The 27,514-nt window shown below is 42.8% G+C and overlaps 1 protein-coding gene across 31 annotated transcripts in view; it reads left to right on the forward strand.

Moving 5' to 3' along the window:
• The window catches only part of CLASP2 (cytoplasmic linker associated protein 2), a 194,387-nt gene that overhangs the window by 27,236 nt on the left and 139,637 nt on the right, over positions 1–27,514 (forward strand). For all 31 annotated transcript variants that reach the window (XM_039336918.1, XM_039336919.1, XM_039336920.1 and 28 more), the window contains exon 7: positions 25,868–25,938. In XM_039336918.1, coding sequence (XP_039192852.1) covers positions 25,868–25,938 — 71 coding nt within the window. The remainder of the gene's footprint in view (positions 1–25,867; positions 25,939–27,514) is intronic.

The following is a 27,514-nucleotide window of genomic DNA, read 5'->3' on the forward strand; positions in this document are numbered from 1 at the left end:
GCACCTATAACACCAGACCTCCAGTAATTCACAGGTAGCCGTCCTGGGAACTACCGTGAGTCCTTCACGTACTCATTCGGTCACCATTTGAACCATTGGCGACCGTTTCCTTGCGACACCTGTCGCTAAAGGTGGCGTTCCTGATTGCCAGCACATTGGCCAGACGAATTTCGGAACTGGCCGCACTGTCAGTCAGAAACGACCTATGCATTTCCTACAAGGACAGGGTGGTCCTTAGGTTAGATCCTGCCTTCATACCGAAGGTGAATTCACTCTTTCACAGGACACAGGAAGTAATTCTCCCAAACTTCTGTCCAAATCCAACACATGACTGGGAGCGGCAGTGGCATACATTGGACATCCGCAGAGCCTTGCGGCGTTATATAAAGCGTACAGAACCCTTCCGAAAATTGGAGGCCCTATTTGTGTCCTTCCAAGCGGGCACCTTGGGGCGGAAAGTTTCCGCGGGCACCATTGGAAGGTGGATCCGAAGCTGTATCACAGAAGCTTACAATGTATCATCCCTGCCGCCCCCAAGTCATCTCACGGCCCATTCCACCCGAAGCGCTGCAACTTCGGCGGCATGGGCTACCCAGGCGTCAGTCGAGGAAGTTTGCAGGGCCGCGACATGGTCCTTGCCTTCCCCGTTTATACGACACTACAAGATAGACCGCTTTGCATAGGCGGACGCCTCCTTTGGTAGGAGGGTCCTCCAGCAAGTTGTCTCAGAGATCAATCTACCGGCCTTATCTGTTTCCCACCCCTTGGGACAGTGAGGCTTTGGTACGTCCCATCCGTGGATTATCCATCTCCTGTACTGGAGAAGGGGCGTTGGTCTTACCTGAACGCCTTTTCTCAGTACGGAGATGGATAATCCACACCCACCCCAAGGCCAGCAGGCCGCTAGTAGGGAGCTGAGAGCCAATACCTCGTCAATCATCAGCCAATTCGCCCTTGTTAAGAATGGACTCCACAGGAAGTGGGGGCGTGTCAAGCTTTGGCTACTTGGTCTCAAGAGCAGGCAGACAGAGAAAACCCATCCGTGGATTATCCATCTCCGTACTGAGAAAAGGCGTTCAGGTAAGACCAACGCCCCTTCTGTGGTGGGGCCACAGAAGTATATATGGAATAGCAGTTATTTTTAGTAATGATACTATTAGGCCTATACACTAGTACTGTTTTCCTGTACGTAGTATGACAATTACATCAGAGTCAAATCATGCCGGCATTGTAAAAAAAAAAATGATGATAAATACAGATAGTCCTTGACCTGGACAGACTTGAACACTGGGCGCTATCTAACAAAATGAAATTCAATGGTGAAAAAAGTAAGGTTCTACATTTAGGCAAGAAAAACCAACTGTACAGGTATAGTATGGGGGGTACCTTGCTCAATAGTAGTAACTGTGAGAGGGATTTCGGAGTCCTAGTAGACAATCACTTAAATATGAGCCAGCAGTGTGCTACAGCTGCCAAAAAAGCCAACACAGTGCTAGGCTGCATTAACAGAGGGATAGTATCAAGAGCACGTGAAGTATTAATATCACTTTACAATGCCTTGGTAAGGCCACACTTGGAATACTGCATCCAGTTTTGGTCACCACAATATAAAAAAGATGCTGAGACTCTAGAAAGAGTACAGAGAAGAGCAACAAAGATGATTAGGGGACTGTAGGCTAAAGCATATAAGGAATGGTCGCTGGAATTGGGTACGTCTAGTTTAACGAAGAGAAGGACGATGGGGGACATGATAGCAGTGTTCCAGTATCTCGGGCTGCCACAAAGAAGAGACAGTCAAGCTATTCTCCAAGGTGCCTGAAGGCAGGACAAGAAGCAACGGATGGAAACTGATCAAGGAGAGAAGCAACTTAGAATTAAGGAGAAACTTCCTGACAATTAGAACAATTAACCAGTGGAACAACTTGCCTCCAGAAGCAGTGAATGCTCCAATACTGGAAGTTTTTAAGAAGAGACTGGACAGCTATTTGTCTGAAATGGTGTAGGGTTCCTGCCTGATCAGGGGGTTGGACTCGATGACCTCCAACGTCCCTTCCAATTTTATTATTGATGTTGTTGTTGTTATTATTATTATTATTATTATTATTAATGATCATTCGTTTAACAACAGTCCAAAATTACAACAGTCTCAGAAATGATGTTCATAAAACATTTTGGTCATTGTAAAGTAATTGCAACCCCACCACCACCCTCGAACATTTAATTGCAGTCTGGATGCTTGGCATTTTATGCACTTATGATAGTGCATCCTGCCAAACATCCTGCAATCATGTGATCGCCATTTAGCAATCTTTTCTGCCATCTTCCTCAGAAAGTCAATGGGGAAGGCAGCAGTGAAGATTACATGCTGTTGCCTGGGACTCTGTCTTATCTCTTGGGCCTGGCTGAAAGAAGTGTTGCCTGAGGGTAGTTTCACTCCTTTGATGGGACGTAGAAATGGAGCTCAAATCCCAAAAATGACAGTTCCTGCATCCTGTCAAAAGGGTTCCATTCAAACATAAAGGAGAACTGAACTCCTTCGGGTGATACGGACTACATTCCTATACCCTGCTGAAGAAGTTCTCTTTCGTGCATGGAGATAAGCTGAACACACTTCAAAAGGCAATTCTTCAGGCTAGTTTCCAGAAATGAGAGAAAGTTGAAATCCAAGCAGAGAGTCAGCAGGTAAGGTGAGGAGCTCAGGGTACTTCAGTCAGGTGGGGAAGGCCTGGCATAATCTCATACAAGTGTTTCTTGCTCAGGGACTGAAAATCCTGCTTGGACTTTGGCAGAAAGTATTTTCAACTCCTGAACAAAAAAATGCAGCATTAAGGAAAAGAATCTGGGTGCCTTAATGCAGTGCTTTTCAACATTTTCAGAGATTGTACCACTTTTAGGATATGGCAGTATTTGAGTACCACCAGTCACCTAGCAAGGTGTCAAAAACATGATGACCCCCCCCCCCAAAAAAGTGATAAAGTACAAGTAGCCTTGACTTAACAACAGTTCGCTCAGTAACTGTTTGAAGTCAAAACGGCCCTGAAAAAAGTGACTTATGGCCATTTTATACACTTATGACCATTGCAGCATCTCCAGGGTCACGTGATTTACATTTGGATGCTTTGCAAGTGATTCATATTTATGATGGCCACAGTGTCCCAGGGTCCTGTGATCCCCTTTTGCAACCTTCTGACAAGCCAAGTCAATGGGGAAGCCGGATTCACTTAACAACCGTGTTACTAATTTAACAAGTGCAGTGATTCACTTAACAAATAAGGCAAGAAAAGTTGTAAAAGGAGCCGAGGTGGCGCAGCAGTTAGAGTGCAGTACTGCAGGCCACTTTAGCTGACTGTGTTCAGCAGGTCAGCGGTTCAAATCTCACCGGCTCAAGGTTGACTCAGCCTTCCATCCTTCCGGGGTAGACAAAATGAGGACCCAGATTGTTGGGGGCAATGTAAATATACATTGCTTACTGGTGTACACCGCTTAGAGAGTGCTTGCACTTAAAGCGGTATATAAGTCTCATAAATAAATAAATAAATAAAATGGAACAAAATTCACTTAATAAATTTTTCACTTAGGAACATAAATTTTGGGCTCAGTTGGTTGAGGACTATTTGGTCGTAGGTTGAGGACTATTTATACACCCACTTACCACACTTTTAATGGGAAACTTGTGCCTGTTTCTCTGACATTAATCTTTGCACTGTTCACTCCTCTTCTCCTGGTTGACTCAAAGAAGCCTCTTCTCCATCTCTCTTTGTCCGTCCCCTTCTCTTTCCCTGTTGTGTTTTTTTCTTTTCCTTTCTCTTCAAAACCACTTCCTTTTATTTTCTCTCCTGTCCCCCCTCCTTCTCCTTTTCTCTTTGATGCACCTCCAGCTGACTCCTCTTCCCAAGGCTGTGTGTTTCTCCATCTCTATTTCTCCGTCTCCTTCTCTTTCCCCGTCATGTTTTTTTCTCTCCCTTTCCTTCCAAAACCGCCTTTTATATCAGTGGTGTCAAACTTAAATTCACGAGGGCCGAATCAGCATTATGGTTGCCCTCAAAGAGCTGGGTGGGCGTGGGCGGGTGGGCATGGCTAACTCGACCCTACTCACTGGACATAGCTGACTCGAGACAGCTGGGGTTGGGATGGAACAAGTCACACTGGCTAATTCAATGTGAGGTCAACTTGGTGCCCCACAAGAACCTTGCCTCCCCAAACTGCTGGCAGCCAAGTGCGTGCGCACACGCACAATCACACACATCACATTGCATTCTAAGTTTGGGGACTTTTATCCACAGAGGAAGTAGAGGGACTTCTCCCCAAGCTCAGGCATGATTGGCAGTTTACTAGCTCAGATGTGGATACAAGTGTCTAAGCTTGGAATGTTGTGTGTGTGTTTGTGTGCATAGCACCACGAAAGGAAATATTTTCTCCCAGTCCCAGACATTGTTGGTGTTTCCCTATTCAGTGCCCCCTTTTGACAAAATAGGTGGAGGACGACACTCCTGCATGTGGAAGCGCAGAGGAGAAAGTTTGCAGGAAGCAGTTCTCTCTGAGTCCAACTTCTGCCTTGACAAATCTCTGGAGAGCAAGAGGAGGGGCAGGGGAGCAGCGTTCCGAAGTCCTGCACAAGGGGGACTCGCCCTTCTCAAAAGGGAATTCCCATTTCCAATCCTGCATGGTAAGGATGCTGGCTTGTTAGGGTAGCCTTCCCTCACACAGTTCCCCTGCCATCCCCTCCTCTCCAGAGATCTGCAGGGGAGACAGAGATCTGGAGGTCAAGGTGCAGCCTCCATATTGGTCACTTCTACCTCTCCAAGCCCTCCTCAATTAAAGATACATTATATATAAATTAAAACACAGCCAAAAAGAAAGCAGTTAAATCGCTAATTACAGCTCTTCACATATTTTCTGGAAAAACTACCTTTATTGATGTTAGGAAGGAAGAGCAAACCTTATTAAGGAACTTTTAAAAGAAAGGGATTTGAAGACCCCAAAAGATCTTGTTCTTTCTAATCTGCTTTCCTTTTGAGCCTTTAGTTCTCATTATTTTATTATTATGTATTTAAGAAGAAGATCAAAGGCCACAAAGATAGAGGCCTTCAGCCTCCCAATCCGTGCTTATAGCGAAACCTTGTATTTCAGCAAGGTTCAGGGTATACTCCCGCAATCAAAGGAAAAACCTAAATCCAGCGGGCCAGAAGGAAGCCCAGTCACTGCGCCCCTCCAGTTCCTTCTCCTCGGCCCCTGGGCCCAGATGCAGTCGCTGCTCCTCACCACAGCTGGGGATGGACTTGCAAGTACGTACTTCCACTTTGTCCTGCAAAGCGGCACTCACCTGGCACTCTTGCCCGCCACAGTGCTGGCAGTCCTGACTAAAGCGGAGGGGCAGCACCATGTTTGTAGGCATCAGCTTACTTGCTGGAAAGCCTCCTACTCTCCCCTCCCCCAGCTACCTCCTTCAGAGTCTTCCTGATCCTGACAGGACTACCGGCAAGGTGGCGGGCGAGAGCTCCAGGTGAGCGCCGCTTTACAGAACAAAGTGGGCAGACATAATTGCAAGTCCAACCCTTGCTATGGCAAGGAGCAGTGACTGCGTCTGGGCCCATGGGCTGAGGAGAAGGAACTGGAGGGGAGCGGTGGTTGGGCTGCCTTCTGGCCCTCTAGATTCAGGTTTTTCTTTTAATTGCAGGCTATGGTGAGCCGGGCCCCTTGCTGTCTCTAGGGCAGCCTTGGGCCAAATGTCAACACCCTATGGGCATGTCTATTTTATATCCTCTCCTCTCTTACCCTCCTCTTCCTTGTTTCTGGTGCAGCTGCAGCTGACTCCTTTGTCCAAAGCTGCGCGCTGCTTCTGGAAGCGCCAGTCAGCTGGAGCCCACTGTGGATCCTGGGCGCTCAGCAACAGGGTGAGTCCAGCTGACTCCATAGGCCTGTGCTGCATTGCTGCTGCTTCATCTCATCCCCACACTATACTTTTACACTTTTTTTACATCTTTTTTTTTAACCGTGCTTTTCAACACATCATATGCGTACCAGCTGCCAGGTGCCGACGTACCACTAGTGTTACGCTTACCACGCGTTGAAAAGCACTGCCTTAGGTGATGTGGGAAGCTGGCATGAGTGACTCTCCATTCCAGGGCTGACAATCTTGTTTAGTTTTTGGCAGGGAGAATTTTCAAGTCCTGAAAGCATTTCCAGATTCTTACCCACTTTCCTGACACACCCACACTCCTTACTGGGCCTCTGTCTGCTTAGCAACCTACATGTTGTTTTGACCACAACCAGAAGTACCAGGATTGTGGACATTGAACCAAGTAGTCATGTAACATCTTGCTTAATGATCACTCAACAACCAAAAGTCCAGTGCCAAATAAGTCCCATAAATTATGTCCAGTGCCATAAACTAAGGATTATCTGTATGTTGTTGATTTTAACTAAATTTGATGGCTTGTTCTGGTAGTTTGTTTTGTTTTGTTTTGCTTGTTTTGTTTTAAGTAGGTTGATGTATTTTGATAATGACATTGCTATAATATCAAGTAATGAAGTTTTATACCACAAAAAGTATTTATATGCTCTATTGAATTTCACTCTAATGCTGCTTCTGAGAACAGACTAGGGTTGTCTTTTAATTATTATCCCAACTCAATTTTAAGTCAAACCTAATGGACTGTATAACCCAGGCTCACAGATATTGTTGTAAACTATTCACATTCACGTCTATTAGTTAGAAATGTAAACTTGGAATGATGAAAACTTTGGAAATCAACTTCAGAAGAAAGTACAGTCATGTGAAAAAGGAAGTACACTCGCTGAGTTCTATGGTTTTATGTATCAGGACATAGTAAAAATCATCTGGCCCTTAGCAGTTCTTAAAGGTAAATACAATCTCAGATGAACAACACATGGAATATTACACCATTTTATTATTTACTTTTACAAAAAGGAAGCCAAAATGGAGAAGTCATGTGTGAAAAACTAAGTACATTCTTACTGCTTTCAGTAAGGTATGAAGAGGCTAATTAGCTGCAGGTGCTGCTAATCAAGTGCCCTTGATCAATTGATCATCAGCAAGTGTGACTAATTGTATACAAGCCAAAGTTTTAGGAGTTTGCTGGTGTCTAGGATTGAGGTGTGTGTTAACACTGCCAAAGAGGAAAGATATCAGCAATGATCTTAGAGAAGCAATTGTTGTTGCTCATCAATTTGTGAATGGTTATTAGACTATTTCCAAACAATTTAACAATTGATTTTAACAATGTGGAAGATTATTCACAGGTGGAAAATATTCAAGTCAGGTATCAATCTTCCCAACTGAATGAATGTGAATTCCCAGCAAATTCATAATGTCAGACTGTGCAATGCTCAGAAAAATTGCAAAAAATCCAAGGGTTACATTTCAGACACTACAGGCCTCAGTTAGCATCTTAAATGTTGAAGTTCATGATAGTACAATTAGAAAAAGACCAAATGTATGGTTTGTTTGGAAGAATTGCCAGAATAAAGTATCTTCTCTAAAAGGAACATGGCAACATAGCTTACAATAGGTTTGCGAAGTTGCATCTGAACAAATCACAAGATTTCTGGTACACTGTCCCTTGGACATATGAGATCAAAGGGAAGATGTTTGGCCATAATGCACAGTGCCATATTTGGCAAAAATCAAACACAGCATATCAGCACAAACATTGCATACCAACCAGCAAGCACACTGGTGGAGAGGTGATGATTTGGGCTTATTTTGCAGCCACAGGATCTGGCCACCTTGTAGTCATAGAGTTGACCATGAACATCTCTCTGTATCAAAGTATTTTAGAGTCAAATGTGAGGCTACCTGTCTGACAGCAAAAGCTTAGCTGACATTGGGGTTATGTAACAGGACAATGATTCCAAGCACACCAGCAAATCTACAACAGAATGTCTGAAAAAAGATTCAAGATGTTGCAATGGTCCAGTTAAAGTCCAGACCTTGAAATGCTGTGGCGGGACCTCAAGAGAGCTGTGCATGAACAAATGCCCCAAACCTCAATGAACTGAAGCAGTGTTGAAGAATGAGCCAAAATTCTTCTACAACAATGTGAGTAATCAAGTCATACAAAAAAAGATTGATGTAATCGTTTTTTGTATGACTTTATTAGTCTCTCACATTGTTGTGGAGGAATTATTGCTAATAAAGTTAGCTATTGCTGATAAGGGTGGTTCTATAAGCTATTGAATCATAGATGTACCTATACTTAGTTTTTCACACATGGCTTTTCCATTTTGACTTTCTCTTTGTAAAACAAATGATGACTTGTTACAATGTATATCTATTTGCTCTCACACATGCGCAAACAAACACTCCTCCACACATATCCACATTCTCAACTAGCCAGAGGTACAGAAGCCACCAAGTCTGGGTCCAAAGATGACTCAAAGGGTAGGTGGGCTTGAGGACCCCTTTTATTTCCGAAGTCCTTGCTTTGTTCAGATAATAGAACTTGGGGAGGGATTTCCCATGTGGTCAGGCCCAATTTCTTTTCTCTGACTCAGGTGACATTTGTTCTTTGTTTTCTTAAAGACATGGTTCCTTCTTAACTTCTTTCCTCGAGGGAGCTAAACTCAGACTTGCTGGCTTTTATCCCTCAGCCTAGTTGAAGATATGAATAAGTGTGGATGAGTGTGTGTGTGTGTGCACACGCATGCATGCATATATGTGTGTGTGTGTGTGAGAAAGAGCAAATAGATATACATTGTAACTAGTAATGTTTGCTGTTGTTTTAAATTCACTGAATTTTTGTGTATTCTAAAGAACCAGTTGTGTCTCATTGTTCAGTTGAAAATGATTTGAGTGTGGCAATTTTCCAGGGCTGTGGGTGTGTAAATGAGTGACCATAAGCCAAATCTGGGAGCGCATGTGCAACATTAGAACAATTAATCAATGGTATGTCTTGCCTCAAGAGGTTGTGGGGACTCCGGCACTGGACGTTTTTAAGAAGAGATTTGACAGCCATTTGTCTGAAATGGGGCATTGTCTTACCTGAACACCTTTTCTCAGCAGGATGATGTAGAATCCACCGGATGGGTTATTACAGCCTTCCTGCTCAGCAGACTAGGTCAGAACTTTGGCCACTCCAGTTTTGACGAGGCGAAGCAGCTCTGATGAATTCAACGTAATGGCTCCATTTGTTATACACCTGCCTAGACTAACTGCACGGGAGGGTGTGGATTCTACATATCCTGCTGAGAAAAGGCGTAAGACAACGCCCCTTCTCCAGCAGGATGGCTGTAGAATCCACCGGATGGGACATACCAAAGCCCTCATGTCACCTCGGGAGGGAGAGTTTAGGCTCGTGAACCTTGAGAAGAAACAACCTGTTGAAGTACATGCCTGCCAAACACCGCATCAGCCGCCGCAAAGGCATCTACACGGTAATGTCTGACAAACGCCGAAGGAGAAGACCATGTTGCAGCTCTGCAAATCTCCACCGAAGCCTGCGTGGACCACGCGGCAGCGCTGCGTGTTGAGTGAGCCGTAACGTGCGGAGGAACGGGAATTGACTGAGAAGAATAGGCTCAAGTTATACAAGCCCTAATCCACCTACCTCTGATCGAGGAAGAAACCTTCCTCCCCATGGACAAAGGTGGGAAGGATACAAATAGAGCCTTCGACTTACGGAAGGATGAAGTGCGCTTCACATAGTAACGCAGAGCCCTGCGTACGTCTAACTTATGCCACTGACGTTCCAACCTGTGCGTGGGATTGGGACAGAAATTGGGGAGGATTAGCTCCTGAGATCTGTGAAAGATAGTGTTAACCTTTGGAATGAATGAGGGGTCCAGTCTAAGGATCACCCTGTCCTCAAAGAAGGTGCATAAATCCTCCCTGACTGACAGCGCTGTTAATTCCGAGATCCTTCTAGCTGAGGTAATAGCCACTAGAAACGCTACCTTTAAAGACAAGAGGTGGAGAGAACATGAACTGAGAGGTTCAAACGGAGACAATGTCAAGGTCTGCAGCACCTTGGTTAAATCCCAAGAAGGATAGCGATGTACTACCGGAGGTCTGGTGTTGACTACTCCCTTTAGAAAGGCACTGATTGCCGGATGTTGCGACAAGGGGCTAGAATTGTCACAGGAGAGGACCGTTGAAAGGGTAGTTGCCTACTGGATGACAAACCATTATTCAGACCTTCTAACAAATAATCTAGGATATTTCGAATAGTGACCGAGAATGGTTCTAACCTATGTACAAAACACCACTTGCATGGTGGCATCGTAGATCCTGTTCGTTGAAGGGCGTCTCGAAGCGTGTATCATCGAGATCATCCCGGATGAATAAGACTGCCTGGTTAAACCTTCCCGCTCAAGTGCCAAGCGGCTAGTTGTAGCCACTGCGGGTCGGGATGTAGAAGGTTGCCCTGGCTAAGGACCACTCGGTCCGGAGGGATCCTCCACGGAGGTGATATCGAGAGATCCACAAGGTCGGCAAACCACGGACGCTGTGGCCAATGTGGAGCAATCAAGATTACCTCTGCTCCTTCCAGGATCACCTTGCGTATGGTCGCCGGAATCAGAGGAAGTGGTGGGAAGGCGTACAAAAGCTGCACCGGCCACCGACATCGAAGGGCATCCGTTCCCTCCGTTCCCCTTGTCGGAAACCTGGAGAAGAACCTGGGAAGCTGTGTGTTTGTCGGGGTGGCAAATAGGTCCAGGTGCGGCCGCCCAAACCTCCGTGAGATCTCCTTGAACAGAGCTGGATCCAGTTGCCATTCCGCATGGTCCATCTTGGCTCTGCTCAGAGAGTCTGCTTGACGATTTGCCTCCCCTGAAATATGTTCCGCCCTGATGGAGCCCAAGTTTGACTCCGCCCAAAGACCCAGAGCCGATGCTTCGCGCATCAGTTCTCAGGACTGGGTCCCTCCTGTGTTGACGTGGGCCTTTGCTGCCATGTTGTCGGTCAGAACGAGGACATGCTTCCCTTTTACTAGAGAAGAGAATTGAAGGAGGGCTAGGTGTATGGCCCAGAGTTCGAGCCAATTGATATTGTGGGTGAGATCTATGCGGGTCCACTGTCCCTGGGCCAGATGGGTCCCAGGTGAGTTCCCCAACCGAACAGACTCGCATCTGTTGTGAGAGTGACCCGAGTCGGCTCTCTGAATATGGTTCCCTTGGACATCACAGGTGATGTCCACCAAAGTAGAGACCGTAATGTGTGATGTGGGACTGTGACCTTCCTGTTGGAAGCACTGAGGTTCTGTGTTTGATAAGGAAGGAGGAACCACTGTAGGAGCCTGGAGTGGAGCCTGGCCCACGGAACGATGCCCATGCAAGATATCATTTTTCCTAGGAGTTTTGACAGCTGTGCCAGAGATACCTTCCTGTCCTTCTGAACCTGATGGACCAGTTTCTTGATGCTGGTTCGACGCTCCAGAGAAAGATATACCTTGCAGAATGATGAGTCTATTATTGCCCCCAGGTGTTGGAGTTTCCTTGTGGGAGTGGTGTGGCTCTTTGAAGTTCACTGAGAATCCGTGATTCTGAAGGGTGAGTATTGTGGTCCGAATGTCTAACTGTGCTGTCTGGAGAGAACTGGACTGGACTAGAATATCGTCCAGGTAACATTGTACGCGCACCGGCATCAGCCTGAGGTGGGCCGCTATGACTGCTAATATTTTTGTGAAGACCCTTGGGGCTGAGGATAGGCCGAAGGGTAAGGCCCTGTATTGATAATGTTGTTGCGTAGCAAAACCTAAGAAACTTGCGATATTGCGGGTGAATCGGGATATGTAGGTACGCCTCCATGAAATCTATTGAAGAGAGAAAGTCTCCCTGATGCTGGCTAGTATGGACCTTAGGGATTGCATCTTGAACCTTCTGTAGGTTAAGAAATAATTCAGTCCCTTTAGATCCAGTATTGCCCTCCACCCTCCTGAGCCCTTTGGAACCACAAAGAGAATGGAGTAAAACCCCTTCTCTTCCTGGTCCCTTGGACTGGTTCTATGGCTTGAATTGATACCAGATGCAGAATGGCTGAGGTTACCAAGTTTGCCTTGGTAGTGTTCCGGGAGAGAGGGCACCTGAAGCGGTCTGGTGGGGGAGAATAGAACTCTAGGGTAAGACCGTACTTGATGGTCTCTAATACCCAGGCGTCGGAGGTGGTTAGTTCCCAGACGTCGCTGAACCTTTCCAGCCGACCCCCAATGGGAGAGTCCTGCCTGGCGTCACTTGGACCACCTGTAAGGACGGCCTTCAAATCCCCTGAATGGACGCTTAGACTGGAATTGGCCTTTGGCTCCAGTATTTTGGCGATCCTGGGAATGATCCTGTCTGGAGTAGAAGGATCACGAGCCTCTTGACCAGTCCCAGGATTGTCCTGGCCGAAAGGGCTGTCTCCACTCCCAGGTGCCGCTGGGACGGAAACTTTGTCTACGGAACTCCTGTGGGGCTCTCCTGTCCAGTTTTTTTGAAGGGTGGACTAAGATCTTGCATTTGTCCTTACCCTCGCTAACGTGTGGATCCAAGATAGATCCAAATAAGAGTGTCCCGCTGTATTTAGACGTGGACAGGCGCCATTTAGCCTTCAAGTCTGTCTTCCAATGCTTCAGCCATAGGAGCCTACGAGAGGCAACCATGGCAGCTATAGATCTTGCAGAATATTTAGTTGAGTGTAAGGAAGTGTCTGCCATGTATTGGGAAGCGGCCACTATTTTGGCCAAAGTTTGATGTGTTCTAATCTGATCTGGAGGGACGCTGGCCTGTAGCTCGCGAAGCCACATGATGCAGGCCCTGGCGAAGAAGGAGGAAGAAGTTGCCACCTTGGCCACCCAGGCTGAGGCCAGGTATGCCCGACGGAGAACTCAAATTTCGTGTCTTCAGCTTTCAGGGCCTCTGCTATGTCCCCTGGAATAGCAGATGTAGAAAACAGTGAGATCAGAGGACTATCAACAGTGGGTACCTCCAACAGTGAGGCAAATGAAGGAGAAATGTTAAACAGCTTCTTTTCTACGCTGTTAAGAACAGGTGGAGCTGCCAGAGAGGACCATTGATCTTCCACAGAGGTGCGGAAAACCTCTGGGCAAGGAATGTACTTGTCCTCCGCTACCTTCCTCGCGAACAGAGGATTGGACTCCTGACTGGTAGAAGGTTTTTCTTCCTGTACAGAAGTTAGATTAACGGTGATAATTGCTTTGATTAGGAGAGATTTAAGGAGAGAGGGGTCAAAGAGACCTGAAGTTGGGGTCTGCTCAGGGATAGCCTCTTCATCTTCCGACAAGGGCATGTCAGCTATGTCAAGGTCCACCGACTCTGCCTCTCCCAGCTGTGAGGAGGTCTCTGAAACATCTGTGGCGGAAACAGTGGCCTTCCCTTTATGGGATGGAGGTTGGAAGGTCAGTTGACCTTTGGAGGACATAAACTGAGTGAATGCATTTTGCATAAAGGCCTGAAATTGAGCAGACCATATATCCTCCTGAAACCTGGTACTAGGGCCCACCACAGCCGGAACATGATCTAGTGATGATGCAGATGATGAGGAGCGAGGGGAACCAACCTGCTCAGTTTCCCCCTGAGGAGACCAAGACCTTAGAATTTCCTGAGAAGAAACAAAGGTAGGTTCAGGTATAGGGGTCTCCAATGGGGCGGAGGAAACTATGTCAGCCTCATTGGATCTAAGCCTTTGGGCCCTAGAGAATTGTTTTTCCAATGCCAAATGTCTCCTCGAGGCCTCTCGCTCAGCTGTTTTTGAGGGCTCCTTCTGGGAAATATGCTTTGTCTTAGCTTTTTTCTCCCCCCCCTCCCCCCGATTCAGATTCAGTGGATCTGCGCTTTTGTTGTTGTTGTGGGGGGGGGGGCATTTTGGAGCCCTGTGGAGCTGAATGCGAGATGCTGCCTGCCATTGCGAACCAGATATACCAAGTAGGAAATACTTGGAGGTGGGGGGGAAATTCAAGCACGCAGACCAGTTGACAGAGATGGAAGTAAGACAATTCTCACTCTGTACAACGCAATGGCTGGACAGTCAGGGGCTTCGCCAAAGGAGAAAACCTGTCAGGCCCGCGACAAATGCCACTTCACTAGAGTAGTTGGGAGTAAAAGGGGTCTTTCCAGTCGCTCTTTCACCAGGAAAAGGTATTGCTAAAGTAGCAATCCCAGAAATATGCTGACAGAAAACAAATACCAACTCAGTAATTTCAGACTGGCTGAGCTTGTACTCTCCCCCCCCCCAATGTGGGGCTGACAGGTCAGACCACTGGGGTATTTTGGATATTCTTCCTGCGAGGGCTGTCTATATTCCCTTCACTCAGTAAGAGAACTTGGGAATCTCCGTGCAGGTAGACCCACCCAAAATGATGGATGCCTGTAGCACACCCAAAATGGCGTCCGGAGAAAGAACGTCCTCAAAATAACGGCCGTCAGTGAAAAACACGCAGTCAAAATGACGGCCACGCTCCCTAAAGGAGGCTTCCCCGGAGGCAGGAGATTAGGCAATAATGGTAACGAGAAAAAAACAAATATAGATAAACAACTAATCAGAACCAGCCAAGGGGAATCCTACAAGCAATCTGCAGATTCGCGTCTCCTTGCAAGGCTGGAAAGCGTTGCTGCGAAGGATCCCCCGATCAACTCTGGCCGCCAAAAAACTCTCCGCCTCTCAGCTGAGCGTCTGCTGGCCGCTGCCGCTACCGCTTCAAGGCTCGCTCAATCAATGTAGGAAATGCTTGAATCAACCGGCGGGCCGAAGCTCAAAGCTCAAGCCAGATCAATGCGTGAAAAGAGTGGACCCGGAGCAATCAGAATGACCGGCAGGAGGCCCGGAGCTCGCTGCCAAAAGGCCAGGCGCCGGCCGCCTCCCTATTATGCTAATTTTGTCAATTTGCTAGTGATTTTAATGTTGCCAATTGAAATCAGCCAAATAAATTCTAATTGAAGTCTAATCTATTTTTGACACCTAATCTGACTACGGAGCCTGAAAATTTATGTGCTGCTGAGCTCAAGACTAAGTCAAAACTGGAGTCACACCCAAAGGAGGGGCATGGCCAAAGTTCTGACCTAGTCTGCTGAGCAGGAAGGCTGTAATAACCCATCCGCTGGATTCTACAGCCATCCTGCTGGAGAAGATACAGGTATTCCTGCTTTTATATTATTTATTATTTATTTTTTTCCTTACCCACCCACTCTTCCACCCACCCACCCACCCCCAACCCCCTTCCCCTCACTTCCCAGAGCAGAATACAGGGTTATTAATGACAAAGTTGACAATAAAAAAAAAAAGAAAAAAGAAAAAGAAAAAAAAGAGAAAAAAAATCATACTTAACCTTTAACTCCAATAACATCATAAACAAATCTCTATAACATTTACTATAAAATTCACTCGTAAAGTAAATAAAACTTTATAGTTCCATACTTTTTCTGAATATAATCTATCCATCTTCTCCATACAATAATATATCTTTCTTGTGTATGATCCTTCAAATAAGCAGAAATTTTTGCCATTTCTGCAAAACTAGAAACTTTAAATATCCACTCTTCTAAAGTAGGCAAGGAATCTTTCTTCCAATATGAACCTACTAGTAACCTTGCCGCGGTTAATAAATTCAACATTAAAGTAGTTTCTTTGTCATTTAGATCCACAAAAATACCCCATAAAAATAATTGAGGAGTACACTTTATCTTCCTTCTAAAAATCTTTTGAATGTTCCACCAAATCATAATCCAAAAAGCCTTTACCTTTTTGCAATTCCACCAAATGTGAAAATATGTCGCATCCTTATTGCCACATCTCCAACATTTGAGCTGTATATTAGAATACATACAAGATAACTTTTTAGGATCTAGGTGCCATCTGTAAAACATTTTATAAAAATTTTCCCTCAAATTTTGAGCTTGTGTAAATTTGACATTTCTAATCCAAATTGTCTCCCATAAATCCAATGAAATCGGTTCCTGTATATTCTGAGCCCATTTAATCATACAGTCTTTGACCAATTCTGTTTCCGAGTTTAACTCTAATAAAGCATTATAAATTCTTTTTATATGAGCCTGGCTCTGATTTTTAATCTGAATAACCAATTGTTTATCTTCTAACGTTATTCCCTCTTTCTTATCTACAGTCCACCTGTCCACTATTTGTAAATATTGAAACCATGACTGTAGAATATTTTCTTGCCTTAATACATCTAGCGATTTTAAATGCCAATCCAAATCTGACCAAATTAATAATTCTTTATACAAAATTCTATCAAAGTTCATCCCCTTGGAGGTTCCCTCAATTGCATGTCTGGGAATCCCCCAGATAGGTATTTTATAATTTAACCTATAATAATACTTTTTCCAAACACAGAGTAAGCATTCCTCAGAATATGTGATTTAAAAATCCGGTCGACTTTCTTATTAAAAATTAAGTATGCATGCCAACCGTACATTAAATCCCAGCCTTCCAGAAAAAGAATATCCTTATTTGTTAAATTAAGCCAATCAATTACCCAAGTTAAAGCAGCTGCATCATAATATAATTTCAAATTAGGTGCCTTAAATCCTCCTCTTTCTCGGGCATCTTGCAAAATCTTAAACTTAACCCTTGGTTTTTTTCCCAGCCCAAATAAAATTGTTAATACCCTTCTGCCATTCCTCCAAGTTTCCCTCTTTTTTTAAAATAGGTATCATCTGGAACAAGAGAAGAAACTTTGGTAGAACATTCATTTTTACAGCTGAAATTCTCCCCAACAATGACAATTGCAATTTTTTCCAATCCTTTAAATCCTTTTGTACTTTTGCCCATAATGGTTCATAATTGTTCTTATACAATTTTCCATTTGAAGCAGTTAAATATATTCCCAAGTATTTAACCTTTTTTACCATTTGAACACCTGTAGCTTTAACCAGACTTTCCCTATCCTTAACTGACATATTCTTAGGTAATATCTTAGTCTTGTAATTGTTAACTTTAAAACCAGAAACATTCCCATACTGTATTATAAGTTCTAATAAGCAATCAATCGTTTGATTCGGTTGTTCCAAAATTAAAACCAAATCATCCGCAAAAGCCCACAATTTATACTCATTCTTCCTTATCTTTATACCCTTGACTACCGTTGATTCTCGAATCTGGATCAACAAAATTTCCAACGTTAAAACAAATAACAATGGAGATAATGGGCATCCTTGTCTTGTCCCTTTTTCAATATTGAAAGTCTCAGTCAATCCCCCATTTACAACAATCTGTGCAGATTGTTGCTGATATATAGCTTTAAGTGCATATAGAAACTTATCCCCAAAATTCATTTTCTCTACCAATGAAAATAAAAATTGCCAATCTAGTTGATCAAAGGCTTTTTCAGCATCCAAAAATATAAAAGCCACAGGAATCTGATTATTCTTATCCAAATACTCAATTAAATTTATGATTTGTCTTACATTATATTTCATATATCACCCTGTTATAAATCCTGATTGATCACTATGAATCAAATCCTTCATAACCTGCATTAATCTATTTACCAAAATTTTAGTGAAAATCTTGTAATCAACATTTAACAATGATATTGGCCTATAATTCTTGGGCTCTGTGAAATCTTGATCCTCCTTCGGAATCAGTGATATAAAAGCTCTTTTCCAAGAAGGAGGAACTTGTGCTCCCAACAAAATACTATTAAAGAGCTCCTTTAATGGCTCCATCATTTCTTCAGATAAAATCTTGTAGTACCTCGACGTCAATCCATCTGTTCCTGAAGACTTTCCCACCTTTAACTGCTTAATAGCTAAACCAATTTCCTCCACAGTAATTAAACAATTCATCCCATTTTGTTGTTCCTCAGAAAGTTTAGGAAAATGTGCTGATTGTAAATATTTATCTATATCCAGTCCCTTTATATTGTCACTTGAATATAATTTTGTATAAAAATCTAAAAAAACTCTTTTTAATCAAATTTTGCTGAAAAACCTCAGTACCTTTATATTTTACTTTCTCTATAATCCTAGCTTTCTGTTTCTTTCGTAACTGATAAGCCAACCACCTCCCAGGCTTATTTGCATTACAAAAAGTATTATGTCTCATATAAGACAGATTGGTAGCCACCTGATCTGCCATCAACATATTAAATTGTTCCCTAAGCATCTTTATTGAAACCTTTAAGTTATTATCAGTTGGATTAAGAACAAGCACTTCTTCTTTTAATTTAATCTCTTCTTCTATTTCTCTACGTCTTTGTAACCTTTTATCCCTAGAAACTTTATTTAAATGAATCAAGATTCCCCTCATATACGCCTTACTGGCGTCCCAAACCATGGGCATCGATGTACCCTTGTTCATGTTTAAAGCAAAAAACTCCTTTAAATGCTCTTTACATTTTTGTACAAACTCTTCCCGAGTAAACAGATTTTCGTTCAGTCTCCAGGGTCTTCTATTCCCATCTTCCAAATGTAGCTCCATCCACACCGGACTATGATCTGACAAGGTCCTGGGGAAGATTTTTACCTTCCTCACCCTAGAAAAGAAATCACTAGTAATCAAAAAAAAGTCAATCCTTGAAAATGACTGATGTCTATCCGAATAAAAAGTGAAGTCTCTATCACTTATGTTCCTTTCTTGCCAAATGTCAATAAGCTCCAACTCTTCTTTCAAATGAAAGAAAGTTTTGGGTAATTTAGTTTGAGTAAAAGTTTTAGAAGAACTCTTTTTATCTATAGTTGAGTCTAAAACTCCATTCCAATCACCCATCAAAATTACAGATTTGTAATCCAACTGAGATATCTTCCCATGCAAAAACTTATAAAATTGCTTCTGTTGTTGATTAGGAGCATATAGTCCAACAATAAAAACTTTCTTGCCTTGTATTGGTAATTCCACAAAGACATATCTTCCTTCAGGGTCAGCCTCAATTAGTTTAGGTGAAAAAATTTTCTTCACATAAATTACAACACCCCCTTTTTTCCCTGGAGCTGGAGCCATAAAATGTGATCCCAAACAAGAGTTTATCAAAAATTTTGAGTCCTTTGAAGTTATATGAGTCTCTTGCAAACATATCAAATCATTATTATGTTGTTTCAAATAATGAAAAACCTTTCTCCATTTCTGTGATGAATTTAAGCCATTAACATTCCAGGTCAAGAACTTGGCCATCTCCACCGGCCTGGAGCCTCTGGAGCATGGCCTGTAGATCAACTGTCGACGATCTTTTAGGTTTTTCCCCTCCCACAGGCTCTGTAGTAACCATTCCTTCTACCTTATCACCACTCTTCTGCTGCTGCTCTTTTTCTTTACGTTTGTGGGCAGCTCGTGTCATCCTTTGATCTTTTATCTCAAGATTCTGTACAGCTTGTTCCATGACCATCATTGAAGAGGCTCCTGCCATAACAGGCTCTTCAATTATCCTTGTTTGTGAGGGTGAAGACGATCTTGCCTTTAAAATAGAATGATAAAAATCTCTTGCCTTTGAGACTGTAGTTAATCTATGACGTGTCCCATCATAATTCACTACTATTCCTCTTGGAATCTCCCATCTGAACTAAATTTGACGATGTTTTAACTCATCAGACAGAAAAGTAAAGTCTTTTCTGCCTCTTAGAATTTTGGGAGGTATTTCTTTTTAAATTATCACATCTTGATCTGCAATTTGAAACTTCTGTTTATAAAAAGCCTGTATAATTTCATTACAAATAAATCTTCTAGAAAAATAAATAACCACATCTCTTGGTAGGTTTCTCTGTCTAGCAACCTGTGAGTTGACTCTAAAAAAAATTTTCTATCTCATTCCCAATTATTTCATGTCTCCATCCAAGATTAATAGCAATATTTCACAATAAGCATCTTTAAGTCCTCCTGAAAGTTTTCTCTCAATCCCCTGATACGCAATGCAAACTCCATCTCTCTGTATTGTGAAATAATTTGTTCATCCTGTGTAATTTCTATCTTATTCTCCACCTCCTCCATTCTAGATTCCAATCTTGTTGTATTTTCGGTAATCTCCATTTTGTCATCAATTCTTTCAATATGCAGAGCAAGACCTTGAAATGCAAATAGGATGTCCTCCCTGACTTGCTTGTTTTTTTTCTCCAATAGTTCTTCTGTAATAGCCCTCTCTGCAATTATAAGATCTTTTACTTCCTCTTTAATATCCAAAGCATTCTTTTTTAAAGCTTCTTGTAAGTCTTTAAGAGAAATTGCAGGAGGAGGGAAGGGTGGGGGTGATTTTGGTTTCTGAGAAACAGGCTGAAACATTGGAGAGAAGATGGAAGCTTTAGGAGCAGGGAGCAAACGTTTTGAAGTCATTTTCTTAAATACAAAAAAGCAAAATTCTTGCCTATAAAATCACAGTTCTTTAAATAGTAGCAAAAAGAAAAAAAAGAAAGAAAGGAAAAAAAAGAGAAAAAAAACATCAAGTTCTTGCCTCTATATTTAAAACATTGATCTATATCCAACTTTTAACTTTGTTGCTAAGTCAAACAAGAAAGACGGTCACCATTTTGCCTTTCACTTTCCCTTTCTTCAAAAGGGAAAGTAAACAATAAAAAGAGGAGAAGATACTTGCTGGAGTTAAAGTCACAATCAATCTTAAACGCAGTTTCTCTTGGTCTGCTCCGTCTGCATTTAAATACTCACAAGCCTCCAAAAAAAGCAGATGTGGGAGTGGCGCCTTGCTTCATCCCAAAGCTTCGGGACAAAGACGTCCTGGAGTGCGGAGATGGCTCAGGCTCCGAGGGAGCTCTACCCTCCGATCCCTGAAGTTATGGGGATCCAGGGGAGCTCTTACCTCTACCTGAGCAGCTCTTCTCTTCCCTTTCTCCCAGGGAGGAGATTCAAACCGCAGGACAGCTGATTGTAAAAGTCCTGCGGCTTTTACACAACCCAGGAACGGGCTGCTTTGTGAAAAGCAGCCATCGTAGCTGCTTGATCCACAGAATCAAGATACTGGAGAAGATACAAGTGTTCCTGCTTGAGCAGGGAGTTGGACTTGAAGACCTTCAGAGTCCCTTCCAACTCTGTTATTCCGTTAATATTCTGTTACTGTCTTAAATATATATATTGGTAAATCTGGTGTCTTCAACACTTTGTATTATATCTTACATTATTCTAGCAGTATAGTCATTGAGATTAATCTGGTACATTGGGTAGAGGATTATTAAGTGGATTTTCTTTAAAGTTTATTCAGAAATTGTTGATATTTTAAAGTGTATCCTTAGTATTTTTGCTGATAAAATATAAACATTGTCATTTCACATTATTGTACCATATTAACACTATAAACAGAATACTTTCAAGGTTAATAAGTATTAACCTATCGGCTAGTGCTATAATCTTGTGTCCCAGTTATTTAATATACAAAATTGCATGGGGAGGCCTGAGAAACTTTCCAATCTGTAGTTTACATGTGCCCTATTGGATATATATTTGAAAGTTTACAGGTAATCCTTGAAGTACAGTTGTAATGGAACCTGCCCATTATGGTAACATTAAATGAATCACGTTAAGTGAACGAGCCCTATCTCTTCTTTCCCAATGTATTCATTAATCAAAAGTACGGGTTCTTCAGGTTAGTGAAGACCATGGGGGATCTAGTTCAGGACCACCTACCTCTAGCCACTCAAGGCTTCCCCCCACCAATTGAGATATTTCATGCTCACTTACCACCCCCTGGGGTCCCCATGGCTGCTTTGGCCTTCTCCATAACAACGTCCTATTACCAATTGGTCATTTACTTTTTGAAGATTTCTGAAGCTCCAGAGCAGCAGAAAAACAGGTGACTTTTTCTCAGATGCTGGCGAAGCTTTTTTTTTTAGATCTCACATTCTTACACTCGCTATTTTTTGCACACAGATGGATTCGTCTGTGAAAACAAGAGATCTGTCACATCCCTGGAGGCCTGCTTTGGTTTCTCTGTGTGCTGCTGGGTAACTGATTCAATTGAGTCACTTTAGGAATTGCAGCTGAAAGCTAGTATTGACTGGAGGGGGAGGCAGGATGTGGGTGGTTGGGCGGCCGGCCAGGGTAGCAGTTGGAGAACCAAGCCTCTCATGGCAGCGCTGTTGCCAGGGTTGGCTGAGCCCCTCGCCGCAAGCCAGGTCAGTGCAGCCATTGGGCATCGTGGCTAGGAACTCTGCGCCACCTGCATTTGCTCAATTCTGGTGCTGTGAGTGCTGCAGCATGGGCCAGTCTCCCTGGTGGCAGAGGGTAGGCATTCCCACGGCTGCTCGTGTTCCCATGAAAGTCTTTCAGGGCATTCCTCAGGGTCTGCAGCTATTTTCTTAATCTGCTAGATCTCCGTGGCGCATGCAGCAGAACAAATCAGACCATCAAGCTCTCCATTTCTGCTGCCAGACCTCGCCAGATGCATTGCCACCCAGATGGAGAAGAGGCTTGGCCTTCCCTGGCAGCAGTGCTGCTACAAGGGGCTTGGTTCTACAGTTACCACCCTGCCTAGCTGCCAGCCACTCACATCCCGCTTCCTCCTCCCACCAAAACTAGCTTTTGGGGTGCAGTCCCCAAAATGACTCATTTGAATCAGTTACCTAGAAGCACAGAGCGAATGCCTGCTGTGCTGCCCAAACTGGGACCAAAGGAGGCCTGTGAGATTTCACTTTCTCACAGACAATTCCGTCTGTGTGTAAAAAGGAGTGTGTGTAAAGACTTATGGCAGGAACGTTGTAACTTTAAACCATCGCTAAGTGAACTGTCATAATTCAAGGATTACTTGTAAAAGATTATAATTATATGTGCATTTAACTTGTGCCGTATCACATAAATTTAAAGAAGGCTTTACTATGCCAGCTAGTTCTAGAGCATATTCAGAGTTAAAAACAAATACATATGCACAACAAAATTAATCTCCTAATGAAACTTAAGAGTGAAATATATTTTTCCATTTTGCTGGTATCAAATCTAAGCTTACTCTTAAACCTGAGATTTCATTTAGGTTTTTTATGCACAATATTTATTGATGGTCAGATTCTCCATTTATTGACCTTTTCAATTTTGAACTTGACTTTATATGAAAGGCAAAAGTGAGAATATGATGCTCCCTGCAGAGCTGAGTGTAGAAAATAAACTAGCCTTTCCCCTACTTTATACTTATTAGATTGGTGGATATTGGTGGTACCAAAAATAATGATTTGACAATATATTGTGCCAAAGTTTTTTAAATGTCAGTGTTTATGAGAACACCAGACAATAATAGTGTACATGGTACAGGTACAATAAAAAAGTTACTGCCTTTGAAAAAAAAACATTTCTGCCCATCTGTAGTTGCCAAATAAAATGTGGATAAGTTAAAAGGCTTTTGGAACAATGTTCTGTGGATGGATGAGAGCAAAATAAAATGAATCAGATAGATGTCAAATAGAATTATTTTGCTTAAATGAAAACATTTTGGCAAAAGACAAATACAGGTAGTCCTCGAGTTACGAATGAAATGGAGCCTGCCTATTCCATTTGTAACTCAAGGACTCATAGGAGTGAATCTCGTACCTTGAACGCGATCACTCCCTGCTTTCACTCATGCATTCGCTAATAGAATGTGTGGCTTGTTAAGTGCACATGCGGTATCTCAGGGTGGGGAAGGCCATAGAGAGGCCTAGTGATGGAATAGGCCACCTGCTTTAGACCACCCAAGGTCTCCCCCGACCCACTGAGTTACCTCATTCTGCAGTAGTGGCAAATATTTGTAGCTAAGGTATAGGATGAGAGTGAAGATTCATTCTCCGAGCCTGACGGTTGGTTTCTGAACATTTTATTACCAGGCTAGGTAACATCTTCAACTGTTTAATGGATGTCTACTTATGTCTACTTATAGTGGATGTCTACTTATATAAGAGCTTCAGATATGGGAATGTCAAGTGAGGGGTCTTGTGATAGGGAGACTATGTCAGGTCAGGGTTGTTGGAGGGTATGAATTAGTGGGTCAGGAGTGAGTGATCAGTGGAGGCTGTAATGGGTTATGTTGGGGAGACTATGTCAGGTCAGGCACATTAGAAGCTGAACTACTGGGGGAGGGAAGAGGCTCCCCCCCAGCAGTTCACCTTCCTGACCTTACACAGTCACCCCATCACAAGACCCTTTACCACCCTCACACTGATGAGTGTTTGCATGCTGAAGGGAGGTTTGGGGCAAGCCTCCTGTTGTGTGCAAACACTTTTTGTGCAGACACTGGAAGCTTCTGAATGCCCTGATCTTGCGGGACATTAGGCACCCATTCTATGCAAAAGCAGATAGGTGCCCGAGCATGAGACCATAGTCCTCCAGAAACTTTTGGCCTCTGGCCAAAAAATGTTTATGCTCTGCTTCAAAGAGCCCCATAGAGCTGGAGGAGCCCTTTGCCACAAAGAATGGAGCCCCCAGAGGGAGCTGGAGGAGCCCTTTGCCACAAAGAATGGAGCCCCCCAGAGGTCTCCTTGAGGCCTCTGCTGCCAAAAACGGAGCCCCCACTTTCATTTTTGCACATTAGCCCAGGGCTCTGTTCTCAGCTGCAGAGGCCTTTCCTGAAGGGCTCTGTTGCCAAGAACGGAGGTCAGGTGCAACATGTGCATCAACCCAGGTCTCCGTTCTCAGTGGCTGAGGCTTTTCCTGAAGGCCTCTTCTGGCAAAACAGATGCCAGAGGCAACACGCGTGTCAACCCAGGGCTCCATTCTCAGCTGCAGAAGCTTTTTGCAGAGATGCAAAAGGCTTTGCAAATGGAGGGAAGGCTTCGATAGTTTGCTGCAAATCTCGTATAGGTGCCCTGTTGCAGAGGACAGAGGTCTAAAGTACCATGAGATCACGTGAGATCTGAGATCTCACACTACTGATCTCGCATGATCTTGCAGTCAGGCCCCCTTCTCTATGGATACACCGAAGGCCTGAAACACCAAAAGAGACCAAGAAAGCAAAGCCTCTCGATCTTCGTAAGGTGAGTATCCACAGCCCCAAAGACTATGAAGACCTGCCAGGGACAGCCAAGGAGGGAATAGCCAGAGTGAATGTTGCAGTGCTTCTGCGATTGTACATAAGGGTGAACAAGTATCGTGGTGCTGCAACATTTCGGGACTTGTTCGTAAACACTAGGGAATGCTTATCGCATAACTTTGAACATTCATTAAGGGAACATTCATAACTCTGGGATTACCTGTATAGTATTCTGCCAAAAGAACCTTATCCTATCTGTGAAACATAAGGTGGCAATATGATGATTTGGGCCTGCTTATCTATCTCTCGACCAGGATGGCTTGCTATTGTTAATAAATTGTGAATTCCAAATTGTATTGGAAAATTCTACAAAAAATGTCAAATTATCTTTCTGTGAAGTGAAACTTAAGAAAAAATGAGTTATGCAGCAAAACAATAATCCAAAACACAACAAGTGCAACAACCAAAGAATTATTATAGCAAAAGAAAGTTAATGTTCTGGAACTGACCTAAATCTTACAGTAATGTTGTGGAAGGACCTGAAGTGAGCAATCTGTTCAGGAAAGCCCACTAATATTCCTGATGTGAAACTGTTCATAAAATGAATGGACTAAAATACTTTCACACTGATGTGCAAAGCTGATCAACAACAATTATTGGAAATGTTTATACTGTACTTATTTTTCAGTATATATTTACTGGAAGAGTATGTAAAATATTCCAGTTATGTGCTACTTGCCATTTGATATTAAGTAGCTATTTTTTTACCAAATTATTTTCGCTTGACAGATGTACTTTTTGTTTTTAATCCTACTTTAGAAACAGACTAAGTTGTCTTCACTATAATTTGTTAAACTGTACTACATTTGATTCTTGTGTTTGTAAAAATGGCTTTTACTAAAATTTGGTGTTTGAACAGAAACAGTGAGATTTTAAATTGTGAACATTACATTAAATTATAATCTAAAATTATAATTTGGATTTAGAAGGGAAAAGTGTGAAATGCTTATTTCATTTGTATTTTTCAGATTACAAACAATATTTATGAAATTTGATGAAGTAAAAAATAGCGACAGTATGATTTCAAGCAGTATCAGTGGTGAGTAACTACCAGTTTATATGACTTTGGTACTAAAAAGTAATCAATTAGGTAACTTTGGTGTTTAAAGGTAATCAATTTTAAATGAATATGTAAAATGAAAGGAGGTTAGAGTCTTATAATCTTAACTAATCTTTGTTTAATCACAAACATTATATATTAATTAAGGTAATATAATTGAAGAAAGTGTGTGCTCTGAATGCATCACAAACTTTATTACTAGTATTTCTGCATCTATAATAAGAAAATCTTTATAAGATTCACATCAAAATTTCTTTCTCACTTATTGATAGAAGTAAAAGATCCATGATAGCAATTAGTAAGTTAGCATCATTAAATGCTTACAGGCTTTACAATATCTTTTGAGATTATGGTCAGTTTTTGCCCACACTGATCAATTTAAGATAATACTTTTCTGATTTTAAAGATTTATGAATATTTTGAAATTTCATTATTTAATTTTATGATCATTTGAACTCCTTGATATTTCTATTTTGCTTGTAATTTCTGAAGCATTAAAGGTAAAAGTTTTTGTTTTGTTTTGTTTTATGTAGCGTAGCGTTTAATGGTTTGGATTTAGACCTAAGGAGGCTCAAGTTCAAATCCTCAGTCAGTGACAGAGTTCATGGATGGTCTTTATTCAATGTCTTCAGTCACTTCAATATAGTCTATCTAAAAAAAATATTATGGGATGAAACAGGCGATTCACAAGGATGCAGTTACAATTTTCCAGAGCATCCCCTTCCTCAGGATGTAAATATAACAAGTATATAAAAATAGGATAACACTATTTTCTCACTGTTTCAGAAACTTTTTTTGCACTTTGATCACTTTATGCAGTAGATAAAAAATCTTGCCTCTAACAGCTTATTTATATCAAAGAAAGTATGCATCTATACATTACTAAAATTCTATGTTTGATAGTTTATAACCTTCAATTGGACTAAATTGGAAGTATATGGCAACAGTTATTGCAGTGGTTCTCAACCTTTTTAATGCTGCGACCCCAACCAGTCATAAGTCGAGGACTACCCAACCGGTCGTAAGTTGAGGACTACCCAACCGGTCGTAAGTCGAGGACTTTCTCTGCCCGGGAGCGCCGCACATGCGTGGTGCCGCCCCCTGCCCGGCCGAGGCATAGCTGGCAAGCGGCAGAGATGGCCAGGCCGACCACCGGCTGGGCCACCAGCTGGCCCAGCCCAAGGGAGGTAAGGCACCCACCGAGTCCCACATGCGCCAGCAACCCTCCCTGCGCCCGCTGGCCTCCCACCTCCCACCCCTGGCCCTCTTTTACTTACATTTTTAGTAGTTGCTCAGCAGGGAGGGGTAGAAGCTCCCAGACAGCTCGCCTTCGCTGCAGACAACTTGCAGCACCGTTTGCAGAAGGGACTTTTGGCGGGCTCAGCGGGGCAGAGACAGCCTGGACAATTCCTATTGGCTTTTGAAAGCCAATAGAATTAGACTCTATTCAAGAGAGTCTATTCTATTGGCTTTCAAAAGCCAATAGAATAAAAGGGAGTAGCACAGCTAAGGAAAAGGGGGAAAAATGGCGGACTGCGTCGTTTGGCGATCCCCG

Source organism: Crotalus tigris, unplaced genomic scaffold, assembly GCF_016545835.1.
Source record: "Crotalus tigris isolate CLP2741 ecotype Arizona unplaced genomic scaffold, ASM1654583v1 scf7180000017666.379230911805:20528666, whole genome shotgun sequence".
NCBI classification, from domain to species: domain Eukaryota; kingdom Metazoa; phylum Chordata; class Lepidosauria; order Squamata; family Viperidae; genus Crotalus; species Crotalus tigris.